Raw genomic sequence first — 23,752 nt, 5'->3', positions numbered from 1 at the left:
GTACCAGAGTGATGTCTGGTTCTTTCTCGCTCTTCCTGTCTTTCTCATTAATAAATAAAATCTTTAAAAAAATAAACAAATAAATAAATTTCAAAAATAATGAATAGGAATAGACTGTGATAGAAGTATACTATTAAAGTCACTGTTCGTTCCTTTTATTTTGGAGCTGTTTGATTTCACTTTGCATAATGTCTTCAATGTTACAGCATGTTAGAATTTAATTTCTTTGGAAGTTTAAATACTGCATGTCATTTGTTGTTCAGTTACTGATCCATTAATGATCATTTGGGCTGTTTTGGCCTTTTGCTGTTCTGAATAATACTGTGAACACTGAAGTACAGATAGCTACTGAAAGCTCTGCTTTCTAGTCTTTTGAGTATACACTGCTAAGCAGATAAATTGAGCTATGTAGCAATTTTAAAATAATTAATCATGAAATATAGCATCTCTCGGCACTGCCAGAAACTAGAGGAAACTTCTGTATATAGAAGACACTCAAGCAAAGCAGGGAAATTATCTGATAGTTTAAAAGGTTGCATTACTTGGGAAAGCTTAGTTGGCTCTTTGTAATTGGATGTCCTTGGGTTTAAATTCCTTTAAAAAAAAAAAACTTAATATTTATTTATCTATTTATTTTCCCTTTTGTTGCCCTTGTTTTATTCTTGTTGTAGTTATTATTGTTGCTATTGATGTCATGTTAGATAGGACAGAAAGAACTGGAAAGAGGAAGGCAAGACAGAGAGGGGGAGAGAAAGACACCTGCAGACCTGCTTCACTGCCTGTGAAGTGACTCTCCTGCAGGTGGGGAGCGGCTCAAACCCGGATCCTTCATCTGGCCCTTTGGCTTCACGCCACGTGCGCTTAACCCGCTGCGCTACCTCCCGACCCCTTAAATTTTTTAAACTTAAGGCATTTACAAGATAATCTTTTAGTTTGCTTGCATAAGCTGTCAACACAGTTGCGCCACCTTAGTTTAATGGCCTCCTTGTTAAACAATCCCCAGAAGTGGGAATCATTTGTTAACCTTTAAGAAGTTCTGCTTAAATTAGTCTGTAGTACGGGCTATGGTTTTTCAATGAAGACAGCCTGTTAGATCTTTAATTTCACACCCAACAGGTGTTGCATAGATACGGTGTTGGACTAAAGCTGAGGTCCCAATTTCAAGTCCTGTTATCACATGTGCCAGAGTGATGCTCTGGGTTTTTCCCTCTCTTTCTCACAAATCAATCAATCTAAAAAGTTAGAAAAACAAAACAAGACAAAACAAAAAAGCCACTTTAGTTTCCCTGGGCCAACAGAAACTTGCCAAACATATAGCTTACCTTGAATAATGTGTGTGTGTGTGTGTGTGTGTGTGTGTGTGTATGTATATGTATATATCTATAGTATAGCTTTATATATAATTACACATATGAATAATGTACTTAAAAATTATCTATTTATTAATTAGAAACAGCCAGAAATCGAGGAGGAAGGGGTGTGGGCGATAAAGACACACACAGAGAGACCTGCAGCACTGCTTCACTACTTGAAAAGTTTTTCTCCTGCAGGTGAGGACTGGTGGCTTGAACCCAGGTTCTTGCGCGTTGCAATACGTGCGCTCAACCAGGTGCACCACCACCAGGCCCCAAACAGTGTATTTTTCTCTAGGAGATTATAGACACCTCAAAAATAGCAAAAGCCAAATGGTTTATTTTTGTGTCACAAACTGCACTGTGCTTTGTAGGAAGTACGTGTTTTCAAATACCCTTCCAATATATATTTGTGATTCACTTGTCGCCTACTAATTGGTTAGTAGACATCTTTTTAAAATTAGTGCAAATCTTCCTCCTTTCCTCCTCTTTAGTCTTCCATCACATATAGCTTGAGACGTTTGTTTGTGTATTGTGTCCCTCCTTGTCCAACTAAATTGGATCTAAAGGGGTCGAGTGATGACTTTATCTTGTTCATAAATAAAACCAATACAAGTCCCCATATCATACAGTGAGCAGAGCAGAGGGTTTGTATGTTTGAGGCCCCATGTTCGACCCCGTATACTGCAATGATGCTCCGGTTTCTCTCAACATAAGTAAATAATAAATGAACTTGAGTAACTGTGTCAAAGTGACTGCGTAGGGAGCATGATATAGTAACTTGTCTAAGAGACTTTATACGGTTGCGTCCACAACTTGCACAAATAACCAGCTGGGGACTCAGGGTTGGAATGCACTCCCTTTGCCTCGCCTGGAGCCGGGGGGTGCAGGGCGCTAGGGAAGTGAGCGGCGGCGGATTGGGCCCCCAGCGGCCCGGGCTGGCGCCGGGCGGGGCGGGCGGGGCGCTCCCTTCTCCTCGCCGCCTTCCATTGGCCGGGACCGTTTGCAGCTCGAGACCGGGAACTGGCAGCTCCTCGCACCCAGCAACCGCCCGAGCCCGCAGATCTCCTCGAGGCCTGCGGCCGCGCCCACTGCAGCGCCTTCTCGGCCCAACAGTCGTGGCTCGGGGTCTTCCGGGGGCGGAGGCAGCTGTGCGCGTGGGAGACGAGGTCGCCGCCCAGGTTCCAGGCCAGGCTGACCGAGGAAATGACCGGGGAAAGCGGGGTGAGGTTGCGCCACTGCGCCGCGGAGAAGCAAAACCACCGCATCAGAGCCAGAAGGCCCGAGCAGAGAATGGGGCTGGGCGCCGGGCCAGGCGGGGCACCCGGGGTGACAACCAGGACCAGCCCTCGGCGCAGGTGTGGGCAGCGCAAGTGTGGGCGAGCGCGGGCGGGTAACGTCACGGAGCGAGGCTGCGCATGCGCGGGCGTTCGGGGCGGGGCTCTTACGTAAATGCGGGTATGGTTCTGGGCACTGCGGTGTTACTGTGCTTCGCTGCTCCCAGGCTTTTCCCATTTGGACTGGCTATTTAACTTTAAAGGTAATAGGCGTGAAGACGGCTGGTCTGTGAAGACCTGCAGGTTGGCTCAAAGGAGCAGGGTTGCAGAACACGAGTTAGACAATAACGCAACACCTACTTGGTTGTCATGCTGCCAAGATTTTTAAGTAAAGTCTTAGTTGTAAGGTGTGCAATAGAAAACTAAAATTTAAATTTAAATCCCTCCATGAATTGGACTTTATTTTTAATTTATAATTGCCGCTGTGGCCTCGTGCTTGCATAATTACGCTGCTCCCATAGACTCCACCCCCACCCCCCACTTTCATTTTCAGTTAGAGGCAGAGAAAGAGATACAAAAGAGAGAAGAGGAGAAGAGACGCCACACTCAGCTCCACTCTTCGTGGGGCTTCTCTTTGGTGCTGTGCATGGTGTTGCCATGTGGTTCCGGGACTTGAACCCGGGTCTTCATCTCATATGCGGGGCAACGCGTGCACTTTATCCTGGAGCGTCTTTATCAATTATTGAACACCAACCTCACTATATTGTTGGCATGTTCATAAAAAGTAGTGTGAATGAGGTTTAGAACTTGAAGAAATTCAAGTTTGTGTCAAGTTAAACCAACAATAGAAGCAAAGAATGGTGGTTACTGCAGCTAATTAGGTTTGGGATAGTAAAGGGTTGCTGCCTAGGTTTTTTTCAGCGTGTTCATAATTGAAACACTATTTTCTGAACTTCTTTGGCTAAATGGTAACATGGGGAAAAGAAAGAAAAAAACTGGTAATCTCTACTTGATTTAGAAGTTTAGCTCTACTTCCTAAAATTGTATATATTAAGTTTGCAGCCAAATCATTGTTGACTGATAGAACTTGAAGAGCTTCTGCATTTTTGTTTGAAGGAAAATTGGAAACAAAATGGAAGAAAGCAACACAGAGGTAATGCTGCCCTTCTTTAAATTTTTTTTTTTTAATTTTATTTTAGTGAGAAAGAGTAGATACAGAGAGAAAGATACCATGAGAGAGGAAGAGACCAGAACACTGCTCAGTTCTGGCTTTTGGTGGTGCAGGGAATTGAACCTGGGACCTCAGAGCCTCAGGCTTGAAAGGCTTTTGCATAACCATTATGCTAATCTCCCCAGCCCAATGCTGCCCTTCTTAACAGCTTTTATGACTCAAGAATTAAGTCTTCTATATGCTGTGAGATAATTGCAAACAAATTCCACCACATTTAGCTCCCACCATTTCTTGGGGTGTTGGTTGAGTTAAACAAGCATATTCATGAATTCAATTATTTATTTATTTATTCATTCCCTTTTGTTGCCCTTGTTTTATTGTTGTTGTTATTGATGTCGTCTTTGTTGGATAGTACAGAGAGAAATGGAGAGAGGAGGGGGAAGACAGAGAAGGAGAGAAAAAGATAGACACGTACAGACCTGCTTCACGGCTTGTGAAGAGACTCCCCTGCAGGTGGGGAGCCAGGGCTCTAATCCAGATCTTTATGCTGGTCCTTGCGCTTTGCACCAGGTGCGCTTAACCCACATTGCTACAGCCCGACTCCCTTCTCTAACCTTCTTGATCTCTTCCTTCCCTCTCAATTTCTGTTTCTATCCAAAATAAATAAAGCAATAGATATACACATATAAATATTATATATTTATGCATCACCTGGGAATTTTATTACATGTGAATTTTGATTGAGGAAATGTTAAATGAGGCCCCAAAGCCTACATTTCTAAGAAATTCCCAAAGGAAGATGTCACTAGTTTGGAAGTGATATTTGGAGTACCCAGACTGTATATCTGTACTGTTATATAGGCAGTCAGTTACTATTCATGACTATGAAGCACTTACAGTGTGACTAGTGCAACTGACTAAACTTTAACTTCATTTACTTTGTATTTTAAAATACATACTAGAAGCTCATGAGGTGGCTCAGTGGTAGAACCCTGGAATTAGAAGCATGAGGTCCTGAGCTCGGATCCTCAGTCCCACATGTGCTCAAATGGTGCTTTAACTTTTCCTCTTTCTCTTGTGAAATCTCTCTCTTTTTTTTTTTTTTTTTCCTGCTTAGCTCTGGCTTACGGTGGTGCAGGGAATTAAACCTGGGACTTTGGAGTCTCAGGCATGAGAATCTCTTAGCATAACCTTTATGCTACCTACCCCCTGCCTTGTGAAAAAGCAATTTTTTCATTGGAAAAAATTTTTTCTTTTAAAAAAAATTGACAAGATAGAGAGAAATTGAGAGGGGGAGGGAAAGAGAGGAAGAGAGGCAGAGAGACACCTGCAGTCCTGATTTACCACTTGTAAAACTTCCCCTCTGCAGGTGAGGAGTGGGAATTTGAACCTGGGTCCTGTACATGGTAACATGTACACTCAACTTGGTGTGCCCTCCCCACGCCCACCAAACAGAAAAGTCTTAAGAATGACTGGAATGTGACTCAGATTTTTTTTTAAATTACTACTTGTATTTATTTATTGAATAGAGCCAGCCAGAAATTGAGAGTGAAGGGGGAGATATAGTGGAAGAGAGGCAGAGAGACACCTGCAACACTGCTTCACCACTCACAAAGCTATTCCCTTGTAGGGGGGTCCAGAGGCTCGAAGCTGGGTCCTTGCCCATTGTAATATGTGCACTCAACCAGGTGTGCCACCACCTTGCCTCTGTGACTTAGACTTTTAAATGCATTTTTTTAGATTTATTTTTTATTTATTTTGACTAATAGAGATAGGAAAATTAAGAGAGAAGGAGATAGAGGAGAGAGACATTTGTAGCACTGCTTTACTGCTCATGAAGCTTTCCCTTCTTCAGGGAGGACTGAGGACTTGAACCCAGGTCCTTGCACATGCTAACATGTGTGCTCAACCAGCTGTGCCACAATACAACCCCTGACTTTTTTTTCAAAAGCAAATCAGATATGTCTGATGAAGCATTTGGTATTTAGATGTGTAAGTTAAAACACTGGGATTTGAAGATATAATGTGAAAAATAAGAATGTAAATATCAACTGGCTTCATTGAAATGACACATGAGATCTGTTGGGTTAAGTAGAATACTACAAACACATTAAAAAATAGACAGAGGGTGTGGGGGTAGATAGCATAATGGTTATGTAAATAGACTCTCATGCTTGAGGCTCTAAAGTCCAGGTTCAATTCCCTGCACCACCACAGCCAGAGGGAGCTGTGCTCTGGTTTAAAAAAATGGACACTTTTTGTTTGTTTTTCTTTTCTCCAGAGCACTGTAGCTCTAACTTATGGTAATATGGGGGATTGAACCTGGGACTTTGGAACCTCCTCAGACATGAGAGTCTTTTTGTATAACCATTATGCTATGGCCCCTGCTACCTTTCCTTCCTTCCTTCCTTCCTTCCTTCCTTCCTTCCTTCCTTCCTTCCTTCCTCTTTCTTTCTCTGTCTCTCTCTCTTCCTTCCTTCCTTCCTTCCTTCCTTCCTTCCTTCCTTCCTGTCTCTCTCTCTCTCTCTTCCTTCCTTCCTTCCTTTCTTTCTTTCTTCCTTTCTTTCTACAGTCCTGGTAGAGGTCTAGTCTGCAGAGGATTCAAAGGAGCCTAACTTAAGTTTGGTCAAGGAAGGTCTTTTGTCACTCACAAGTTTCCACTCTTCTGCCTGCCTGGTCCAGAAAAAACATGGGCAGTTTATTCCACTGAAGGGCTCTTGTGGCTTTAGCTGTGGTTTCTTTCTTTCTTTCTTTCTTTCTTTCTTTCTTTCTTTCTTTCTTTCTTTCTTTCTTTCATTTCTTTATTGGGGAATTAATGTTTTACATTCAACAGTAAATACAATAGTTTGTACATGCATAACATTCCCCAGTTTCCCATGTAACAATACAAGCCCCACTAGGTCCTCTGTCTGTGATTTCTTAAAGTCTCTTCTAAATGGGCTCCCTCCTGAGATGTGTGGAAGCTCAATGCCTATTTTGTGTCCTGTGACTGAGGGCCTGCAGGAGGGACTCCTTGATCAGCATGGAGTCAAACTCCCTCTGCCCTGCTACCTGTACCAAAAATGCAGGAGAACTTTGAGGCTCAACCCCTCAAAGTTGGAGAGAGATCATCCTGTTCAAACAAGTGAAACAACTGACCAAGTTATATGAGCTTGTTAAAAGCTGTTTTCTGTACTTACTGTAGGAGAAAAGTCCCTTTAAAGATAATGCTGTTTGGAGTCAAAAGTTGTGACATGTGGGCTTATAATTATTTTATGCAATGTATTCACAGGTGATTTTTCCTTTTAGCTGACTCTTAAGTTCAAGGAAGCATCAAGCCAGATTCTCAATAAAAGGCATGAAAGGAGATTTAGATGAACTATGTATGAAAGAAAAAAGTGCCATCTAATGATTTTAGGATATAGAGGTTGTTTAAAGGACCATTGTGTTCTTCAAAGTGATACATAGCTCTGAAGTCTTGTTTTATTTAAAACATTTTTTTTCTTGTTTGTAAACTTCCAGTGCAAAAATTTGGTTGATGATAGTTTTGAAGAAGTTCCCAGTAAGAAGGTCATTGAGTTTAAACCTCCATTATACAGACAGCGTTACTATTTTGTGAAAAATTTAGTGAATAAACATAAACCTAAGAAGGTAAGTATTTCTCTTTCCAGAAATTTAACTGTTAAGACTTTTTTTTGTTAGTATGTAAGTAGAGACTACTCAAAAAGATTCTCAAAAGGAGGGAAAGGGATTATTGTTCTAAGGAGAGCATTGTTACCAAAAGATCTGTAGGTGGCCCAAAGTTGGATAAAATGATTTTTTTGGGGAGGTTGTTTATTTTTAGTCTTTAAAATTAATTTTTTTAAAACCAGAGCACTGTTCAGCTCTGGCTTATTGTGATGCAGGGGATTGAACTTGGGACTTTGGAGCCTCATGCCTGAGAGTCTCTTAGCATAAACTTTATGCTATCTACCCATGCCCTAAAATTAATTTTTTTTCAATTACTTTATTTTATTTTTGAGAGAGATGCAGAGAGAGAAAGACAGAGAAAAACACCAGAGCACTTGCTCAGCTCTGGCTTATGGTGATGTGGGGGATTGAACCTGGGACTTCAGAGCCTCAGGCATGAGAGTCTGTTTGCATAACCATTATGCTATCTACCCCCGCCCTAAAATTATTTTTTTTTTAAGTTTTGAATAGAGACAGAAATTGAGAGGGAAAGGGGAGATAGACACCTGCAGCACTATTTCACCACTTGTGAAGCTTTTCTGCAAATTGGGGCTGTAGTTTGAGCCTGGGTTCTTGCACAATATAGTGTGTGCACTCAGCTAGCTGTGTACCCACTTAGCCCCTTTTTTCTGATTCTTTTTTATTAGTAATTTAATAGTAGTTTACAAGATTACAGGTATATAATTCCACACTGCACGTACCATCAAAGCTCTGTGAACACCCCCTTCCCCAACACACACACATACACACACACCCTCATACAATCTTAGGGATAGTTTGGTCACTTTTTCCTTTTTTGCAAGTTTATGTGCTTCAATTCCCTGTATTCCACATATAGGTGAAACCATTTGATATTTTTTATTTTACTTCCTTATTCACCAAGTATGGTCACTTCTAGTTTTATTCATTTTGTCTTGAAGGATATAATATCATCTTTTTAAATTACAAAGTTGTATCCCATTGAATACTAGCACTGCTTAGCTCTGGCTTATGGAAGGTGTGGAGGATAGAATTTGGGAGTTCAGAGCCTCAAACATGAGTCTGTTTGTATAACCACTATGCTATGTACCCTCACCCCTGGTCATGATTTCTTTAGATCCAGTTGTATTTGGATAAGAGTTCTTTTTTTTTTTTTTTTTTAGGTGAATTATTTAGGAAGAAGTTGATAAGGATATGTGAGATAAAAGCATGGTATGATTGACTAGTAGAATGTGTCACTTTAAGACTAGTCTCCCCCCCCCCCCCCCCAGGGATCCTGGAATAGAGGCTGTTTATTTTCTCAGGTTGAGGGCTTTTCAAAATTTAGGGTTCAGAAGGATAGGTGGGAAATTTATAAGAGTTTTATTCAATAAGAATTTTGTTGGGGGTCGGGCAGTAGCACAGTGGGTTAAGCGCATATGGTGGGAAGCACAAGCACCCGTGTAAGGATCCCAGTTCGAGCCCCTGGCTCCCCACCTGCGGAGGTCCCTTCACAAGCAGTGAAGCAGGTCTGCAGGTGTCTGTCTTTCCCCCTTCTGTCTTCTTCTTCTCTCTCGATTTCTCTCAGCCCTATCCAACAATGTCAATAACAACAATAGCCATAATAATAACTACAACAACAAGGGCAACAAAAGGGAGGGGAAAAAAAGGTTTTTGTTTCACTTGATAGGTGGGCCAAGTAGCTAAGCTAATTACTCAAAGAAAAGAAACCACATCTTTGGATATAGGGAGGATGGTCTTCTCTGGGAACTCAAAGCACAGGTGCATTCCTTCAGTCTGTTTATCAGAAGCATAGTGTTTAGGTGAAAAGCAGTATTTACGCGTTTCAAATGTGGAAACAATCTGGACACTTTACAGTTGCATATGATCTTGTTAGGTTTCTCTTTTTTTATTTTTTAAAAATTTATTTATTGGGGGATTAATGTTTTACATTTGACAGTAAATTAAATAGTTTGTACATGTATAACATTTCTCAGTTTTCCACATAACAATACAACCCCACTAGGTTCTCTGTCATCCTTTTTGGACCTGTACTTTCCTCCCCAACCCCACCCCAGAGAATTTTACTTTGGTGCAATACACCAATTCCAGTTCAGGTTCTTCTTGTGTTTTCTCTTCTGATCTTGTTTTTCAACTTCTGCCTGAGAGTGAGATCATCCCATATTCATCCTTCTGTTTCTTTTAATTTTTTTAAATTTCTTTATTGGGAAATTAATGTTTCATATTCAATAGTAAATACAATAGTTTGTACATGCATAACATTTCTCAGTTTTCCATATAACAATACAACCCCCACTAGGTCCTCTGTCACCCTTCTTGGACCTGTACTCTCCCCACCCACCTCACCCCAAAGTTTTTTTACTTTGGTGCAATACACCAATTCCAGTTCAGGTTCTGCTTGTGTTTTCCCTTCTGATCTTGTTTTTCAACTTTCACCTGAGAGTTAGATCATCCCATATTCATCCTTCTGTATCTGACTTATTTTACTTATCCAAGATGGGCTGGTCACCATTTTTAATTACTGAGTAGCATTCCATTGTGTATATAGACCACAACTTGCTCAGCCACTCATCTGTTGCTGGACACCTGGGTTGCTTCCAGGTTTTGGCTATTACAAATTGTGCTGATAAGAACATAGACATATACAAATCTTTTTGGATGGGTGTGTTGGCTTCCTTAGGATATATCCCCAGGAGAGGAATTACAGGGTAGGTCCATTTCTAGCTTTCTGAGAGTTCTCCAGACTGTTCTCCACAGAGGTTGAACCAGTTGACATTCCCAGCAGCAGTGCAGGAGGGTTCCTTTGACCCCACAATCTCTCCAGCATTTGTTGTTGGTACCTTTTCTGATGTATGACATTCTCACAGGAGTAAAGTGGTAATCTTATTTTTGTCTTTATTTGCATTTCTCTGACAAAGACCTGGAGCATTTTTTCATTTGTTCCTTGGCCTTTTGGATCTCTTCTGTGGTATATTCTGTGGAATATTCTGTCCATGTCCTCTCCCCATTTTTGGATGGGGTTGTCTTCTTGTTGAGTTTGGCATGTTCTTTATATATTTTGATTGTTAGCCTGTTGTCTGATATATGACATGTAAAGATCTTCTCCCATTCTGTGAGGGGTCTCTTTGTTTGGGTATTGGTTTCTTTTGATGTGCAGAAGCTTTTTAATTTGATGTAGTCCCATAGGTTTATACTTGCCTTAGTCTTCTTTGTAATTGGATTTGTTTCATTGAAGATGCCCTTAAAATTTATGTGGAAAAGAGTTCTGCCAATATTTTCCTCTAAGTATCTGATAGTTTCTGGTCTAACATCCAAGTCGTTGATCCTCTTGGAATTTACTTTTGTGTTTCGTGAAATATAGTGGTTCAGTTTCATTCTTTTTTTTTAATTAATTTTTTAAAATTTATTTTTCCTTTTGTTGCCCTTATTGTTTTATTGTTGTTGTTGTTGATGTCATCATTGTTGGATAGGACAGAGAGAAATGGAGAGAGGAGGGGAAGACAGAGAGGGGGAGAGAAAGACAGACACCTGCAGACCTGCTTCATCACCTGTGAAGCGACTCCCCTGCAAGTGGGGAGCCAAGGCTTGAAACTACATCCTTATGCCTGTCCTTGTGCTTCATGCCATGTGTGCTTAACCCGCTGCACTACCGCTCGACCCCCAGTTTCATTCTTCTGCATGTTTCAACACATTTTTTCCATCACCTTTTGTTGAAAAGACTCACCTTACCCCTTTTAATAGTCTGGGCACCTTTGTTAAAGATTAGATGTCTATAGGTGTGGGGGAGGTTTCTCTTATATAGAGAGTTTACCCAGAACTTCAGGAAAATCAGTTTTGTGGCCACAAGTTTTGTAGTTCTTTTTAGTCAGATGATATGAGGTCTACTCAGCTGGTTCCAGAGACTATTTATGATTCATGCGAGACATGTACATCTTGTCGTAGATTTCTGGTTACTAAGAAGATTCAATGGTATGGATATAAACTAGGTGCAGGTCCACTGGATTTCCAGATAAAACTCAGTTTTTAAAGTTAATTCAAGAGAGAGGAAGAGGAATAGAAAGAGCACCAAAGTATCACTCTGGTATATCTGATGCTGGGAATCAAAATTAAGATCTCATGCTTGAGAGTCACACACTTTATCCAGTGCACCACCACCTCCTAGACCATGAAAGTTCACTTGTTTCTTTGCTGTATTTAAGGTTTGATTAAACCTCTTGTGTGAAGGCTTCCCTTGTTATGACTACATTACTGTTGGTTATGCATTTGTGCACCCAGTGAAACTACTTGTTTATAGCTGTTAATACATATTCATTTAATTGAATTATCTAAAGTTGCCTTTTTTGGCTGTTCAGAATTCAGTATGGTATTATATATAGTTTGACCTAGTATTTCATCCAGTAACAAAGTAAACTGCTGGGTACTGGGAAGTGATACACCTGGTTGACTGCACACATTACCATGTGCAAGGGTCTGGGTTCAAGCTCTTGGTCCCCACTTGCAGTGGCGGAAGCTTCACAAGTGGTCAAGCAAGTATTGCATATTTCTCTCTGTCTCTCCCTCTTTCAATTTCTCTGTCATATAAAAGTTAATTTTTTTTTTTTTTTTTTTTTTTTTACCATAGCACTGCTCAGCTCCGGCTTATGGTGGTGTGGGGGATTGAACCTGGGACTTTGGAGCCTCAGGCATGAGGGTCACTTTGCATGACCATTATGCTATCTACCCTCCGCCTTAAAGTTAAAATATTTTTTTAATATTTATTTATTCCCTTTTGTTGCCCTTGCTGTTTTATTGTTGTAGTCATTACTGATGTCATTGTTGGATAGGACAGAGAGAAATGGAGAGAGGAGGGGAAGACATAAAGGGGGAGAGAAAGACAGACACCTGCAGACCTGCTCCACCGCTTGTGAAGGGACTCCCCTGCAGGTAGGGAGCTGGGGGCTCGAACCGGGATTCTTACCCGGTCCTTATGCTTTGCGCCATCTGTGTTTAACCCAAAGTTAAAATATTTTTAAAGACACAAGAGTTCAAAAAATGAAGGTAAATTATATTTTGTGATAAATTACAGTAAAACTTTCTTTGCTGAAGAATAATGCTGAGACAGGTTCCGATTTGGAGTGGGAATACTGTGCATCTTGCCTTCTCTCATGTTAGTCTAGTATAAGCAATATCAAGTGTCCTGGAAAAGGAGTGAGTCTTTCTGCTCACTTGTTAGTTTGAAAGGAATTAATGGTATGGATTTCAAGGTAGTCTGCCCAGTGAATATCTGGAATCTGCAGAGAAGGTCAAAAGCTTCCTATGGAAAATGATTGATTTCTTGAGGAAAATGAGTAGTTGTTTAGTTCTCTCTGATTGATTTTGTAAAGTTAGACTTTGCTTCCTGAGTTGTTTACAATTATTAATGAGGTTCATATATTCATTTCTCTTTGCCAGAGGATGAGAGACAGAAGTAGAGATGAGAGACACCTGCAGCACTACTCTAGCACTTCTATAGTTTCTCCCCTGTAGCTGGGAACTGAGACTTAGAACAACTCAGATGGTCTTGCATGGTACTGTGTGTGTTTGTGTCTAAGAGAGAGAGAAGAAAGGAGGGAGAGAGAGAGAAAGATTTAATTTAATTTTAAAACATATTTACTTATTACCTTTTGTTGCCCTTGTTGTTTATTGTTGTAGTTATTATTTGTTGTTATTGATGTCGTTGTTGGATAGGACAGAGAGAAATGGAGAAAGGAGAGGAAGACAGAGAGGGGGAGAGAAAGATAGACACCTGCAGACCTGCTTCACTGCTTGTGAAGCGACTCCCCTGCAGGTGGGGAGCTGGGGGCTTGAACCAGGATCCTTATGCTAGTCTTTGTGCTTTGCGCCAGCTGCGTTAACCTGCTGTGCTACCGCCCGACTCCTGGATTTAATTTAATTTATTTTTTCCAGTGCACTACTGAGCTCTGGCTTATTGTGGTGCTTGGGATTGAACCTGACACCTTTGGTGCCTCACGTATGAAAGTCTTCTTCCATAACCATCATGCTGTCTTTCCAGGTTCACATATATGGTTTTAAGAATTACTGTTACTAGAAGTTTTAAAAACATTTTAAATTTGAATTAAGAACATATTTTCCTTTGTTCAAGAGTATGAGAATGAGGGAGAGAGAAATGGAGGAGGGAGAAAGACACCTGCCTGTGGCACTGCTTCACCACTAATGAAGCTCCCCAAACCCCACTCCACAGCTGATTGGGGGCTTGAACCCAGATCCTTCTGCATGGCAATGTGTGTGTTTAACCAGGTGTACCACCACCAGGCTTCAAAACCCCAAAGGTGGTAGTTTTTGTTTTTTGAATTTTTTAAAAATGCAACTCTTTCTTTCTTTCTTTCTTTTTAATTAGAGCACTGCTCACCTCTGACTTTTGTTGGTGTCTGCATAAGATTAAACTTATGCATAAAATACCATGCAAATCTGTTGCCAAGAACACCGTGATATCTTCTCATGCTAGAATAATTTTTATTTATTTATTTTATTTTCAGATAGAGGCAGAAAGGGAGAAAATTAAAATGACCACAACACCAAATTTTTATTCAGTGCAATAGAAGCTGGACTTGAACCTGGGTCACACACATAGCAAAGTGCACTATCCAGTGAACTATTTTGCCTGCCCTATTTTTTTTAAATTTATATTTATTTCAAATTAGATAAAGAGAGAAGCCAAAGCACCATTCTGGCGCATTTGATGCTAACCTTAACCAGGAGCCTCTGGTAGTGTTCTGCCAGTTTAATGATCTCCCTAACCACAAATACTTAGATAACTTTAATCTGCTTTAGTTTTTTAAAAAAGATTTATTTATTTATTTCCTTTTGTTGCCCTTGTTTTATTGTTGTCATTATTGTTGTTATTGATGTCATTATTGTTGGTAATCTGCTTTTAGTTTTAACTTTTAAAATTATTTGTGCACATCAATACTGTAATATGTTGTGGCTTAGTACCTTCTTAAAGAATGTTTGTTTATGAGACAGAGAGATGGAGAGAAAGAGAAAACCAAGGCATCACTCTGGCACATGGAATATCAGGGACAGAACTTGAGTTTCAAAATGCAATGCTTTAATCCATGACTTCATTCTCAGGCGACTTGGTATCTTGCAATAGTTTAGATCTCCAGAATATGATTACCAACAGTTGGATTAGAACCAATCTACTGGGGATTGGCGGTAGCGCAGGAGGTTAAGCGCACGTGGCGCAAAGCCAAGGACCCGCCTAAGGATCCCGGTTCAAGCCCTAGCTCCCCACCTCCAGGGAAGTCGCTTCACAGACGGTGAAGCAGGTCTGCAGGTGTCTGTCTTTCTCTCCTCCTCTCTGTCTTCCCCTCCTCCCTCCATTTCTCTCTGTCCTATCCAACAACAAACGACATCAACAATAACAGTAATAACCACAATAAAGTTACAACAAGGGCAACAAAAAAAAGGGGAAAAATGACATCCAGGAGCAGTGGATTTATGGTGCAGGCAATGAGCCCCAGCAATAACCTTGGAGGCGCAAAAAAAAATAAATAAATAAAAATAAATAAAATCTACTACCCTGTTTGGGATACCTTTTTGGATATGTGTACTTTTTTTTTTTTTTTTTTGCCTCCAGGGTTATTGCTGGGGTTCAGTGCCTGCATCATGAATCCACTGCTCCTGGAGGCCATTTGTTTTCTCCTTTTGTTGCCCTTGTTGTAGCCTTGTTGCAGTTCTTACTGTTGTTGATGTCGTTCGTTGTTGGATAGGACAGAGAGAAATGGAGAGAGGAGGATAAGACAGAGAGGGGGAAAGAAAGATAGACACCTGCAGACCTGCTTTACCGCCTATGAAGTGACTCCACTGCAGGTGGGGAGCCTGGGGCTCGAACCCGGGTCCTTATGCCGGTCCTTGCGCTTTGTGCCACGTGCACCTAACCCGCTGCGCTACTGCCCGACCCCTGATATGTGTACTTTTAAGATGTCTGCCATGAATTTTCATTTGACTTTCTTTTTTACTTTTATTTTATTAAATTTGTTAATGATTTATATAACTTCCACACTGTTGCAACCACCCAAGTTCTCTGTCCCCATTCCTTCCACTGGAAACCGAATTAATTCTCCCAAGGTGACTTTCTTTCCTCTTATAAAGATGTTCAGAAATTTAAGTAATTAAGCAATGGTTAATTAAGATCTTATTGTATGATTTAAAGTCAGAATGTTTTCTTTTTTTACTTTTTTTTATTTCTTTTTTCTTTTTTTTTCAAATTTATTTCTTTATTGGGGAATTAATGTTTTACATTCAACAGTAAATACAATAGTTTGTTCATGCATAACATTCCCCAGATTCCCATTTAACAATACAACCCCCTCTATGTCATTCATCTTTCATGGACCTGTATTTTCCCACCCAGCCACCCACCCCAGAGTCTTTTACTTTGGTGTAATACTCCAATTCCATTTCAGGTTCTACTTGTGTTTTCTTTTCTTTTTTTTTTTTTTTTTTTTTTTTTTTTTTTTTTTCATTTTTCATGGACCTGTATTCTCCCCTCCCACCCACCCACCCCCGAGTCTTTTACTTTGGTGTAATACTCCAATTCCATTTCAGGTTCTACTTGTGTTTTCTTTTCTAATCTTGTTTTTCAACTTCGGCCTGAGAGTGAGATCATCCCATATTCATCCTTCAGTTTCTGACTTATTTCACTCAACATGATTTTTTCAAGGTCCATCCAAGATCGGCTGAAAACGGTGAAGTCACCATTTTTTACAGCTGAGTAGTATTCCATTGTGTATATATACCACAACTTGCTCAGCCACTCATCTGTTGTTGGACACCTGGGTTGCTTCAGGTTTTGGCAATTACAAATTGTGCTGCTAAGAACATATGTGTACACAGATCTTTTTGGATGGATGTGTTGGGTTCCTTAGGATATATCCCCAGGAGAGGAATTGAAGGGTAGGTCCATTTCTAGCTTTCTAAGAGTTCTCCAGACTGTTCTCCACAGAAATTGAACCAATTGACATTCCCAGCAGCAATGCAGGAGGGTTCCTTTGACCCCACAATCTCTCCAGCATTTGTTGTTGGTACCTTTTCTGATGTATGACATTCTCACAGGAGTGAAGTGATATCTCATTGTTGTCTTGATTTGCATTTCTCTGACAATCAGAGACTTGGAGCATTTTTTCATGTGTTTCTCGGCCTTTTGGATCTCTTTTGTGATGAATATTCTGTCCATGTCCTCCCCCCACTTTTGGATGGGGTTATTTGTTGTCTTGTTGTTGAGTCTGGCAAGCTCTTTATATCTGTTTGTTATTAAACTCTTATCTGATGTATGGCATGTAAAGATCTTCTCCCATTCTGTGAGGGGTCTCTTGATTTGGGTAGTGGTTTCTTTTGCTGTGAAGAAGCTTTTTAATTTGATGTAGTCCCATAGGTTTATACTTGCCTTAGTCTTCTTTGTAATTGGATTTGTTTCATTGAAAATGTCTTTAAAATTTATCTGGAAAAAAGTTCTGCCAATATTTTCCTCTAAGTATTTTATAGTTTGTGGTCTAACATCCAAGTCCTTGATCCACTTGGAATTTACTTTTGTATTTGGTGAAATACAGTGATTCAGTTTCATTCTTCTGCATGTTTCAACCCATTGTTTCCAACACCATTTGTTGAAGAGAGTCTGCTTTCCCCATGTAATAGTCTGGGCCCCTTTGTCAAAGATTAGATGTCCATAGGTGTGGGGCCTCATTTCTGGGCTCTCAATTCTATTCCACTGGTCAGTGTGTCTGTTCATGTTCTAGTACCAAGCAGTTTTGATGACAATGGCCCTATAATACAGTTTGAGATCTGGGAGTGTGATGCCTCCTGTTCTGTTCTTTTTTCTCAAGATTGTTTTGGCAATTCTAGGTCTTTTCTGGTTCCAGATAAACATTTGTAGCATTTTTTCTATTTTCCAAAAAAATGTGCTTGGGATCTTGATGGGGATTGCATTAAATTTGTAGATGGCTCTGGTTAATATATTCATTTTGATGATGTTAATTCTTCCAACCCATGAACATGGAATATCTTTGCACTTCTTTGTGTCTTTCTCAATTTCTTTGAGTAGTGACTCATAATTTTCAGTATACAAATCTTTCACTTCTTTGGTTAGGTTTACTCCTAGATATTCTATTGTATTTGTTGCTATAGTAAAAGGAATTGATTTCTGGATTTCAATTTCTTCTAACTTAGTGTTTGCATAGAGGAATGACACTGACTTTTGAATGTTAATTTTGTAGCCTGACACCTTACTGTATTGCCTGATGATTTCCAAAAGCTTCTTGCTGGATTCCTTAGGATTTTCCATGTATACTATCATGTCATCTGCAAATAAGGAGAGTTTGACTTCTTCTCTTCCAATCTGTATGCCTTTAATTCCTTGCTCCTGCCTGATTGCTATGGCAAGAACTTCCAACACTATGTTGAATAGTAATGGTGATAGTAGGTAGCCCTGTCTAGTACCTGATCTGAGTGGAAATGCTTCCAGTTTTTCCCCATTGAGTATGATGTTGGCTGTAGGTTTGCTATATATAGACTCCACTATCTTCCGGAATTTTCCATCTATTCCCATTTTTTGTAGTGTTTTGATCATAAAGGGATGTTGTATTTTGTCAAAGGCTTTCTCTGCATCTATTGATATGACCATGTGGTTTTTGGTCTTGCTGTTGTTGATGTGGTGGATCACATTGATTGATTTACGTATATTAAACCAACCTTGCATGCCTGGGATAAACCCCACTTGGTCATGATGAACAATCTTTTTGATATACTGCTGTATCCGGTTGGCTAGAATTTTATTCAATATTTTTGCATCTATGTTCATCAGAGATATTGGTCTATAGTTTTCTTTTTTAGTTGTGTCCCTGTCTGCTTTTGGTATCAGGGTGATGTTGGCTTCATAGTAGCTGGCAGGGAGTATTCCAGTGTCTTCAATCTTCTGGAAGACTATTAAAAGTAGAGGTATTAGGGAGTCGGGCTGTAGCGCAGCGGGTTAAGCGCAGGTGGCGCAAAGCACAGGGACCGGCATAAGGATCCCGGTTCGAACCCCGGCTCCCCACCTGCAGGGGAGTCGCTTCACAGGCAGTGAAGCAGGTCTGCAGGTGTCTATCTTTCTCTCCTCCTCTTTGTCTTCCCCTCCTCTCTCCATTTCTCTCTGTCCTATCCAATGACAACAACAATAATAACTACAACAATAAAACAACAAGGGCAACAAAAGGGAATAAATAAATAAAATAAATATTTAAAAAAAAAGTAGAGGTATTAGTTCTTCTTTGAAGGTTTTGTAGAATTCATTTGTAAAACCATCTGGTCCGGGGGTCGGGCGGTGGCGCAGTGGGTTAAGCGCATGTGGCGCAAAGCGCAGGGACCGGAGTAAGGATCCCGGTTCTTGGCCCTGGCTCCCCACTTGCAGGGGAGTCGCTTCACAGGCGGTGAAGCAGGTCTGCAGGTGTCTATCTTTCTCTCCCCCTCTCTCTCTGTCTTCCCCTCCTCTCTCCATTTCTCTCTGTCCTATCCAACAACAAAGCAACGTCAACAATGGCAATGATAACTGCTACGAGGCTGCAACAACTAGGGCAACAAAAAGGGGGGAAAATGGCCTCCAGGAGTGGTGGATTCATGGTGCAGGCACCGAGCCCAGCAATAACCCTGGAGGGAAAAAAAAAAAAAAAGAGCAAATCCATCAGAGTTAGCACAAAACAGAAGAAAATGATTTCCTACATACTCTAGGAATTAATCACTGAAAACAAAACAAACAAACAAAAAAAAACATCTGGTCCAGGACTTTTATTTTGGGGGAGATTTTTGATAACTGTTTCAATTTCATTAGGTGTGATGAGCCTGTTCATGTTATCCACTTCCTATTTACTTAGTTTTGGAAGTTGGTAGGTATCTAGGAAATCGTCCATTTCTTCCAGGTTCTCTAGCTTGGTGGCATATAGTTGTTCATAGAAGCCTCGCATGATATGTTGAATTTCTGCAGTGTCTGTTGTGATATCTCCTCTTTCATTTACTATCCGATTTATTTGGGTCTTCTCCCTTTTTTGTTTTGTAAGTCTGGCTAAAGGTTTGTTGATTTTGTTTACTCTTTCGAAGAACCAACATTTACTTTCATTGATCTTTTGTATGGTTTTCCTATTCTCAGTGTTACTTATTTCTGCCCTAACTTTAGTGATTTCTGTCCTTCTGGTTGCTTTAGGGTTCCTTTGTTGTTTTTCTCCTAGGTCTTTAAGATGTGCAATCAGGCTGTTTATTTGTGCTTTTTCTTGTTTCCTAATGTGTGCTTGTATAGCTATGGACTTCCCTCTCACTACTGCCTTAGCTGTGTCCCTAATATTTTGATAGCTTGTGTCTTCATTTTCATTGAACTCTCAAAACATTTTGATTTCTTCCTTCATTTCCTCTTTGACCCAGAGGTTGTTAAGAAGTGTACTGTTGAGCTTCCACATTTTGGGACTATTACTAATCTTTTGTTGATTGTTAAGTGTTAGTTTAGTTCCACTGTGGTCTGAAAAGATGCTTGGGACAATTTCAGTGCTCTTGAATTTGCTGATGCTGTCTTTGTGGCCTAGCAATATGGTCTATCCTTGAGAATGACCCATGTGGATTTGAGTAAAATGTGTATTCCAGTTTCTTGGGATGAATGGCTCTGAAAATGTCCAATAGTTCTAGTTTATCTATCTCTTCATTTAGCTCCCTTATGTCTTTATTGATTTTCTGCCTGGATTATCTGTCAAGTTGAGAGAGTGGGGTGTTGAAGTCCCCTACTATGATTGTGCTGCTGTTAATATATTGCTGTAGCTCTTTCAGTAGACGTTTGATGTATTTAGATGGCTTCTCATTGGGTGCATAGATGTTAATAATTGTTAAGTCCTCTTGATTGACTGATCCTCTGAGCATTAAGTAGTGTCCATTCCTATAATGCGTATATTGTTTCTTTTGAAGTCATCTCATAGGACTCTGTTGTTGTTTTCAGCATCTCTTAATCTCTTTTTGAGATCACTTACTTCTTTTTTAGTTGTCTCTAATTCATCCTCAATCTTGCTAATTCTGTCTTCAGCCTCATAGATTCTATTCTCTCTGCCCTCTACTGTTTTCTGGAGATCATCTATTTTGTTGCCCTCCTCTGATACTGTTTTAGCTTGTTCAGCTAGTTGCATTCTTAGCTCAGCGATTTCAGCTTTCGGCTCTCTAATAACCATGAGATTATGTTATGAGTTCCCTTTATCAGTAATTTTCAAATTATTGATCACTATTGCCTGGATTGACTTGTGTCTAAGTAAGTTAATTAAAGGGTTCACAGTGGTGGAAGTTAACAGTTGATTCAATCCCTGATTTGGAGCTCAGTGGTTTAAAAGCCTCTTTCTTTTTTTTTTCCTTCCCTGTAGGCTATGGGAGCCTGAGGGCTTTTCAACTATCAATAGGCTTCTTAGCTTAATCACTGACTCCTGACCAAGAGATAAAGCAGGGTGTGGCAGAGATAATCCAGTGGTTATGCAAAGAGACTTTTACAGCCCCTCATCTATGTCACCGAGGTATAGGTCTTCTCCTGAGTTTCCTGTTTAGATCTCTGTCCCCTGGTGTCCCTCCCTGTCACTGCTCCAGATTCTGAGGGTAGTAGCAATGGAGACTCAGAGTTGCACTTGGTGAGTCTCTGGGGAGTCCTCTCCTCCCTTCAGCTGTCCCCTTGTTGGTGGAGCAGACTGGAGGTGGTGTCTCAACTGATAAACTGCTGAACTGTTAGCAGTCACTTAATCTCTCATTAGGCTCCTCTCTCCTCTCTGTCACCAGCCACGCGTGTTTGTACTCACGGGTGATTTACTGGGTTTCTGTGGTCATTCTAGTTCTGTCTTGTTTTGGTCCCGGGTGGTCTCCTTTGGTATTCCTAGTTGATCCAGGAGAGGAGAGGAGAGAAAGTGATCTGCTGCTCGTAGCTCCGCCTCCAGAAGTCCCCCCAGCCACTATTCTTGTAACTCTAAATTTATTTCTTTATTGGGGAATTAATGTTTTACATTCAACAGTAAGTACAATAGTTTGTACATGCATAACATTCCCCAGTTTCCCATTTAACAATACAACCCCCACTATGTCATTTATCATCCTTCATGGACCTGTATTCTCCCCACCCTCCCACCCCAGAGTCTTTTACTTTGGTGCTATATGCTAATTACAAGAATGTTTTTGTTTTTTTTTAAATTTTTTATTTAAGAAAGGATTAGTGAACAAAAGCATAAGGTAGGAGGGGTACAACTCCACACAATTCCCACCACCCAATCCCCATAACCCACTCCCTCCCATGGTAGCTTTCCCATTCTCTATCCCTCTGGGAGCATGGACCCAGGGTCGTTGAGGGTTGCAGAAGGTAGAAGGTCTGGCTTCTGTAGTTGCTTCCCCGCTGAACATGGGCATTGACTGGTTGGTCCATACCCCCAGTCTGCCTCTCTCTTTCCCTAGTAGGGTGTGTCTCTGGGGAAGCTGAGCTCCAGGACACATTGGTGGGGTCTTTAATCCAGGGAAGCCTAGCCAGCATCCTGGTGGCATCTGGAACCTGGTGATTGAAAAGAGAGTTAATATATGAAGCCAAACAATTTGTTGAGCAATCATGGATCCCAAGCTTGGAATAGTGGAGAGGAAGTGTTAGGGAGGTACTCATTGCAAACGCTAGTGTAATCCTGCTTTCAGGTATATATTTTGCAGTAGTTTATGGATACGTGTGCACATAAGCTCTCTCTCACAGAAACTGGTGTATATCTAGGTTATGGGACTTTGTTAGAAAGTGAACCACCTGAGATGAAATTAGAGTGTACTATTAAAGGAAAGGTCTCACCCGAGTAATGAAGCTGAAGGGTTGTCATTCCACACGTGAAGTCTCTGGATACAGTCTGAGGTGAAGCATGTTGAGATGGCAATCGTTGCTTTGGTTAGGTTGTGATCGGCGGATGCAATATTATTTGGTTTGGATTGGGAGATGTATACGGGAAAGTGGGCCCTATCCAAGGGTTCCAGGACTGGGGGAAGTAGGGGCTCTATAGTGAAGATGTGAGGTTCCTGCTGTCTTAGGGTTCAAAAAGACAATCAATAGTTAATATTATCATCACATTATTTGTTAATTGGGTTAGCTTTGAAAAGTCCCTTTGTTATGGTTTGCTGTACAGTACCCAGTATCTTGTATATAGCTGTGCTATTGGAAGCTTCTAATCTACTTGGTCTAGGCTTTTGAGAGAGTCCGTATATCAAATACATAGCCTATATATTAAAAAGATTCAGTTTGTGTTTTGAGAAACTTTTGAGACATACAATTGATTTCCCCCTCTCATATTAATTAACTACTGATTTATATGTCTACATTTTGCTAGGAGTGTACATAAACACCATTCCCACCACCAAAGGACTGTGACCCATCCCTCCCGCCCACTCCCACCCCCCACTGGCCCAGGAAGCTACATGTCTACCCCTCACCACTGGGTTTTTACTTTGGTGCCCTACTTACAATTTGATCAGGGCCTTCTTTTAGTTTCCCTTTCAGATCTTCTAAGTCAGCTTCTGTTGATGAGTGGGATCATCCCATACTCATCTTTATCTTTCTGACTTAGTTCACTTAACATAATTCCTTCTAGCTCTGTCCAAGATGGGTCAGAGAAGGTGGGTTCATTGTTCTTGATAGCTGCATAGTATTCCATTGTGTATATATACCACACTAATAGTTTTTTAAAAAAAAACTATTAGTGCTTTTGTATGTGTATTAGAGCAATGAGATTAATGAGATTATATGCATGAATTATTAAACACTGGTCAAAGTCAGGCTCCTGTTCTGGTATGCTTGGTAGGTGCCCATTTGTCTTAAATAATGAAACTGAGTTAGGCCCTAAGATAACACTTGATATCCACCTCAGCCAGAGGAGTTTCTTTTTTCTTCCTTTCTTCACCGCTTGTGAAGTTTCCCCACTGCAGGTCCTTGTGTAAGTCAGAGGACTTTCTTGTTTTTCTTTTTTTTTAAATTTTTTATGATATTTATTTATTGGATAGAGACAGTCTGAAATCAAGAGACTAGAGGGAGAGACAGACACTGCAGTCATGCCTCACCACTTGTAAAGCTTTCCCTTTGCAAGTGGGGACCGGGGGCTCATACCTCGGTCCTTGCGCATGATAACCTGTGTTCAACCAGGTGTGCCACACTGCCTGGCCCCAGAGGAGTTTCTTGTAAAGGTCAAAACACTTTGTTTACTGATTAGTTTCCTTTTTGTGTACTTTTT

General features: G+C 40.6%; 1 protein-coding gene across 4 annotated transcripts in view; it reads left to right on the top strand.

Annotated features, from left to right (window-relative positions):
- Window positions 1–2,600: 2,600 nt before the first annotated feature.
- Window positions 2,601–23,752, top strand: part of HENMT1 (HEN methyltransferase 1) — a 32,842-nt gene continuing 11,690 nt past the window's right edge. Inside the window, exons 1-3 of one of the 4 annotated variants that reach the window (XM_007528288.3) lie at window positions 2,601–2,710; window positions 3,692–3,782; window positions 7,302–7,430. In XM_007528288.3, coding sequence (XP_007528350.1) covers window positions 3,762–3,782; window positions 7,302–7,430 — 150 coding nt within the window. In that variant the 5' untranslated portion in view covers window positions 2,601–2,710; window positions 3,692–3,761. Of the gene's footprint in view, window positions 2,711–2,788; window positions 2,893–3,691; window positions 3,783–7,301; window positions 7,431–23,752 lie in introns of those variants that run through there. The other 3 variants (XM_060202173.1, XM_060202174.1, XM_060202175.1) reach the window with 3 other exon arrangements.

Source organism: Erinaceus europaeus, chromosome 11 (genome assembly GCF_950295315.1).
Source record: "Erinaceus europaeus chromosome 11, mEriEur2.1, whole genome shotgun sequence".
NCBI classification, from domain to species: domain Eukaryota; kingdom Metazoa; phylum Chordata; class Mammalia; order Eulipotyphla; family Erinaceidae; genus Erinaceus; species Erinaceus europaeus.
Note: the sequence above shows the minus strand (reverse complement) of the source record. Positions and strands in the feature narration are given on the sequence as shown.